General features: G+C 44.8%; 1 protein-coding gene across 1 annotated transcript in view; it reads right to left on the bottom strand.

The window, feature by feature from the left end:
* MEIS1 (Meis homeobox 1) overlaps nt 1–6,603 on the bottom strand; it is a 106,247-nt gene that overhangs the window by 98,028 nt on the left and 1,616 nt on the right. The window contains exons 2-6 of the mRNA XM_031060949.1: nt 6,525–6,603; nt 4,861–5,002; nt 4,294–4,344; nt 3,439–3,489; nt 1,880–2,026 (exon numbers count right to left, since the gene is read on the bottom strand). Of these exons, the coding sequence (XP_030916809.1) occupies nt 1,880–2,026; nt 3,439–3,489; nt 4,294–4,344; nt 4,861–5,002; nt 6,525–6,603 (470 nt within the window). The remainder of the gene's footprint in view (nt 1–1,879; nt 2,027–3,438; nt 3,490–4,293; nt 4,345–4,860; nt 5,003–6,524) is intronic.

Raw genomic sequence — 6,603 nt, 5'->3', positions numbered from 1 at the left:
GGCGCAATGTCCGCGCTCCGGGCGACAAAAAGGGGGGCGCGGGCTGGTAGAGAAACACACCGACCCCCAACAACCCCAAAATTGCAGCTCCATTTCTTTAGCTTTCACTTTAATAAAATAATGATTCGTTGGGAAAATGGGGTATAAATCTTCATTTTGGAGGCAATTAAAGTGTTGATTTCATTCGTGCCCCTGAGCAATTCTTGTAATTTGCTCAAATAGCTTTATGTACCCAGCACTCCAGAGCTTTTAGAAACCCATTTTCTAGTTAGACTTGTTGGATTACAATTTTTATTCAACATCAGCGAGCCGAGCTTCCCTCAGCTAGACCCTGGCTGAAGGGCTCCCCTCACTCTAAGGCACTGCGTGGGGCCGGCGGTTCCCTGGAGCATCCTCACCAGCCCTGGGCACCTCCCTGCCACACCACCCTCCACCCACTCTCCCAAGCTTTTCCCCTGTACAGCAAAACTGGTTGGGGAAAAAAAATCCTTCAAAACAACCTACCTATGTGCACATAAACCCCTTTCTAAAAGTTCATGCCTTCCTTCAAGCCTGCCTCCCCTGTCACAAACCAACAGCCTTTGGCAGATAGGAGAAAATATTTCAGATACTGCCCACACTGCAATGCAACCAACGCACCTTTATGTCGGTGATCTATAAAATAACTCCCAGCTGACAGTGCCAGTGATAACAGCAAAGCAGCTGAGGAAACTCCTGTCTGCTTGGCTGCGCCTTGCTTGAACAAAAGGAAACCTCCAGAGTCAGGAGCAGATCACTCCTAACACTATATTTACATAGCTGATCAAAAAGAAGAAATAACTTGGGGGGTTTCATCAGGGATTTCTTTTTTGTGCATGTGCTTGAGGTCCCCTCTCTCACAGGCAAAGTGCTGCTACCCCTCGGTTCAGAGCAAACAAATGAACCGCGAAAACCCCACCGTTTCACCCAACTCGAGTAAAAGCCAAATCTCAGTTACTACCATCATCCAGGAGCTTAATTTAGATCTGGACACCTTCTGCATTAGCCCCAGGTGCTCCCATGAAAAGGCAAGGATCCCAGTCTGCACCCAGTGGAAGGAGGAGGGATGGGAGAGGGGACAGCCAGCTCTCCCCACTCAGCTCACCCGCATTTCCCACCCCGCTGCAGCCGACATTAAAGGTCTGAACCATCCCAAACAAAACCTGGACAACTGTCACAGCCACGCGAGGCTTTGCTGGCTTGGCTTTGACTATATTTATTCTTTAAAGAGAGGGCTTGAAAACTTAAAAGATCAAGGAAAAGAATTTAAAACCTGAATCCCATTTTATTTTCTCCTTTTTTTTTTTTCCTATTAAGTAAAATAAAATGGGCGCGTTTGCAGCAGGCAGGCGTGCACAAAGCAATGTTCACTCAAGTCTAAAAGCGTTCGGCCAAGGAAAACTGACAAGACGGACTAATGAACCGTAGAGACGGGAAGAAAATAGCCAGTATTTGCTAGATTTCAAACCCTCTCTGTCTTCTCTGGACCACCTATCTCGGATTTTATTATTATTTTGGTCAACAACTTCAGCCCTTCCTTCCCTAAGCTACCAAGAAGCCAGTGATTCACAGATACCACTTCTATTATTGGAAAGGGTAAATAAAATAAAGACAGAAATTAAAAGCGACAAGAAACAGGTCGAGTTTGCAGGCGATGCTTTTACAAGCTCATCTCGCCAGGTCGAATCTGGGAGCAAGCCTTAATGAAGCAATAATAGCCACATTATTCAAAAATTTTCATTTCGATGGAAATTTATCTAAAAGGGACTTAATCATATGCAAATAATAAAAGGAGGCGTAGTGACCCAGCAAGCGATCTGCATACAAATTTTAGCGTTGTGCGACATTGGCGAGATCATACCTGATCCGTTAGATTTGCTGATCTTGTTATGTCTTCACTGTCCGATTTTGATCCGCCCTCTCTATCGTCTATGACCAAATCGATAGGCATTTTTCCTTTCAAACAGCTAATATACCGGTGGCAGAAATTGTCACATAATTCGTGTACCTACATAAAAAGAAAAAAAAAAAAAAAAAAAAAAGGAAAGAAGAAAAAAGAAAAAGAAAGAAGAGAGGGGGGGGAAAAAAGGAAGAAAATATAATCAGGAATACATAAGTAAAATTGACAAGTGCAACCCGTCTCCCCCCTTTGCCCCTGTGACATCAAAAGTCCTAAATAGGGGAAACACACTGCAATTATCCCCCTGAGACCTCTAGACGCATCCAGAATTAGGAATAACTTTCTTTTCTCACAAAATAGAGATATCCCAGAAAATTGACAGTGACAAGATGATTCACAGGCTACAACATATTCAACACCCGTGTTAAATTCATCTGCTCCCGGAGCTGTGGCCATTAGAGAGGTGACCTGCATGGGTGACATTTAAGGTAAACTATTTAATTTCATCCAGTTATTTCATCATAAACCCTTTCCAAAGGGGTATGAGGACAGAAAAAAGGATTAAAAAAAATCCACATGCACTGCACTGAAATACATTATAGGCATCCATGCCCTGAAATCCCCAGTTGCTCTGATAGACTTGTACCTGAGCTGCCTTTATTAATGGGCAGATTTTAACATATTTTGGTAGAGCGAGAACAACCTGACAGTTACGGTTAGATAAAGTGACTGAGGCTCACGAGAAACTTTTCAACTATTTAAAAACCTCTCAAAATGTTTATTTTTAGGAGAAAGGGAATTCTCTTCTAGGCCAGCTATCAATAACACGTAAAAAATCCTCAGGAAACCCAGAGTGCACTTCCAATTTAACGTGAGCTCGGATGACACTGCCTGCTTAGAAATTAGCATTCTCCCTCCTAAGATTTCTAAAACAGCCAACAAAAAAATCCTGCGTTCAGGCTGCAATCTCTTTCTTCTGCTCAGAGGTGTAAAATATTCCCAGGAACAAGAGACAGACAGAACTATCAACTCTGCTTTGTCTCTGCAAAATGTTACAGGACAATCTGCGCCCTGAGCCTGACCTGCAGATGGCTCTTAAAAAAAAAATAAAAAAGATTCCCCCTTCCAACTAACTGCAACCGAAGTCTCTTCTTCACCGTCACCAAGAAAAAAACAATATCTATTTTTTTTAATCACAATTTCAGGGGCTTGACTGAACTAACCATTTCGAGTCTCATCTGCGGCACCACAGAACTGCAACTATTTATACAAAGCCAGCAAAGTATTACAATGAACACAAGGCCTGGGCGTTCAAGAGCTCGGTTTTAGAGGCTGAAATTGTAATTAAACTGCGAAGAGAAATGGACGCCAAGATTGGTCTTGACACTAATTACCAGAAAGAAAGACATTTATGCAAATTTACCAGAAGCCTGAACTTCAGCAGTACTGAAACAGAGGAGGAAGAAAAGAGGGGGGGGAAGGTAGACAGAAAGAGAGGGAGAGAGAGAGACAAAAATTACCTTCTCTAATTCCAACAGATGAAACCTTAATACTTGTATGGCTTGAATCATCTGCAAAGACACAAACAACACGAGCATTAATCTCATTCCTGGATTTGGGGATATTTCCCACAGCCACCTCGGCCACACTTTGTAGCTTGACTTTTCTCTAGTAGTAAATAAAAAGTTGTTTTGATTTATGGCAATAACACTAAAATTTAATAGCGGTGGCTTTGTGCGCTGTTTAACGAGAAGCGACCTAGAGTTAACAAAAAAAAAATCCCAATTGCAATGAAGCAACTGAATTATACGGATCATAAACATTTCTTAAAAAAAAAAACAACAACCCTCTAAACACCACCATTGGCTCCTCGCTTTGTGAAAGCGGGTACAGGACTCCTACAGTGGAGGCAAAATATTTATCCTTAATGGGGGAAGGAAAGAAAGAGAGAAACGACCTCATTTTCAGTGAATTTGCCACTGGTGCATCTCCAGCCATTGTAATCCTCTCTGTTTCCCATCGAGCTGCTTAAAAGGTGCGTGGAGGGGCTGGTTAGAGTGGAGATGAATCCACCGCTCCTCTTGGGCAGGCAAGCTCACCATCAAGCCTGCCAGCTCCTCTTTGGATGGGGTTTTCCTTTATGTATATCCTTATGGGATTTTTTTACTTCCAAGCAATTACCACACCATGTTTACTTGTAAATATAAAAGTAATCATTGCAACAATTATAATTTTTTTAAATCCACGTGAGAAATTTTCAATTTAGCACCACCAAACCAACTCTCCAGATGACATAGAAGTTTAAAAAAAATAATAAATAAATGGGAAGGGAAGGGAGGGTGGGGGTGGGGAGAGGAAGAAGTGTTAACTCTTACCAAGTTATCCAGTTCAGGATTAGAGGAAAAGAGGGGTTTCTCTGCTCGGATCTGAATGTAAGAAAGGGGGGAAAAAATAATAATAAAAATGATTTGAAATATGGAAGCAGAAAAAGCAGACATTATTATTTCTTGCTTCATTACACTGTCGGGTCCATTATGTAACCTTCCGTGCAAAGCCCTGACTGCTGGATTTAGTACATCAGCCAAACACTTGAGCAAGTGAATCAAATACACTGAAAAATACCTATGGAGCTTCCCCGGCAGAGCCCGTCCCGGCTCCCGGGAGCCGCGCAGCGAAACTCCCGGCCGGGCACAGACCGCTCCACTTTATCCATTTTTTAAGGGGGGTAGTAAATGCCGAGATTTCCTGATTTTTTTTTTTCCTCGTGTTTTGTTTTGGTTGGGGTTTTGGGGATTTTTCTGTTTTGGTTTTCTGCCTCTTCCAGTAAGAGAGGGGGGAGGGGGAAACGCGCATCTTTATCTCAACAGAGACTTGTTTTTCTCGATAGGATTTTTTTTCCCTCTTTTTTTTTCTTTTACTGTTTTCAACCCGGTTTTGCTGACCTGTTTGGCGAACACTGCTATGTCTTCATTGAAAGACTCAGAGGAGCAAACATCGCCTCCCGCTACCCCGGGCTCCCTGGGTGTGCATGTAGCTAATTCACATTTCTCAAAAATCAGTGCTAAAAGAGGGAACAGGGGGTGTCTGAAAGAAAATACAATAGTCACACACACAGAGGGGGGGAAAATATCATAACGAAACAAAAAAAAAAACCCCAAACACAACAATAGTTAGTCCCACAGCAGCATGCATCGAGAAGGGGGCACCCACAGAGGGGGCTCCGGCACCCCCCGCCGCCTCCCGCAGCGTCCCGTCCCCCCGCCCGGCGGGCCGGCAGCCCGGCATCTCCCCGGCCTTTCGGCACTGTCTGGCCGCAGATATTGTTAATACAACCTTAGGACAAGCCAAGAATAAAACCCAAGCCGGTTCCAGCAGCCATTTTGAATTAACTTTCCTTGTCTTTAGGAAAAAAAAAATAGAAAAAATTAAAATCCCTGGGCATACACTTCTGCCTCTCTCATGCTTTTAATTCCCGCTTTCCGCTGGAGGACTTGCTGGGAGTGAAAGGGGAAAAAACAAACCCAAACCAACAGAAAAGCATAAAAAGAAAAAATCATCATCCAAATGAAAAAAAAAAAAAAAAGATAGAAGAAAAAGCCCTTAAACCCACCCAACAGACCTCCGACCCACTGGCCAAGCCGGGCTGGCTCCCTACGGCCTGCCCGGCCCTCCGCCCCCGGGGCTCCGCAGCCGCCGGCCCGCGGGGGAAACCAGGTGCTCCTGGGCAATCCCAGCCTGGAAAGCCTCCCCGAGAGAAAGGCAGCGTGGGCATCTGGTTCCCTTGCCCGTTTAATAATTTAAATAAATAAATAAGCGTGGGCGCACACACATGTATATATATGTATATTTATAACAGGGAGTTCATTTTTTTTTTCCTCCCAGGGCTTCATACTTTTTTTTTCCCTTCTGGGTACCGTACACCACCGACTTTTAACCAACCCTTCAGATTTCTAATAAACCGACACAGAAACCGAACTCTATGAATTTTATTTTCCTCCCCCTTCTCCTCACTGTCCTAAGCGTGATTTTTAAAGGCTCTTCAACTTCGCTTCAAACTCCAGCTAGGCAGATACATTTTAAAAGCATCTGTGCCCAGCTCGCAGCGCAACGGCCTAGAAACTGCTTAACAAGTTGCCACATTGAGAAACATTAAATGCTGTCGGATAAAAGATTTTTTTAAAAAAAGAAAACTAAAAGAAAATTTTAAAATAAAAAGTCTTGAGAGAAGCAGATCTTGAGTTCTCTCAGCACATGGAAAGACGAATAAGGTGGAAAGTTGGGCAAAGCTCTCCAAACTCCCCGCTCCAAAACTCCGTGCACAGATTTACCACCGGGCGCAGGTTGTGCCCTGGGAATATTATTTTCCGCCTCCTCCTCCTCCCGCGGTGATGCCTGCCGCCCCTCCAGCAAGCCCCTTTTTCCCCGATCCCACGCGGCTCCCCATAGCCGGGGGGACCCCAACCCTCTCGCCCCCGCCTCCCAAAGCAGTAACAAACTAAGAACGCGGCCCTTTTCCGCGCAGCGCTCCCCATCCCGCCCTTGCCCTCCCCGCGCTGCCCCCCGCTCCATCCCGCGCAGCTTGCGCGGAGCCCTGCGCGGCACCTACCCGTAGATGGCATCTTTATCTCTCTTGAGGGCGTCGTTGACGGAGGCGCCCATGGCGGGGGGCATGGCGTTGGCGTGGG

This window comes from Geospiza fortis, unplaced genomic scaffold (genome assembly GCF_000277835.1).
Source record: "Geospiza fortis unplaced genomic scaffold, GeoFor_1.0 scaffold134, whole genome shotgun sequence".
Lineage (NCBI taxonomy): Eukaryota > Metazoa > Chordata > Aves > Passeriformes > Thraupidae > Geospiza > Geospiza fortis.
Note: the sequence above shows the minus strand (reverse complement) of the source record. Positions and strands in the feature narration are given on the sequence as shown.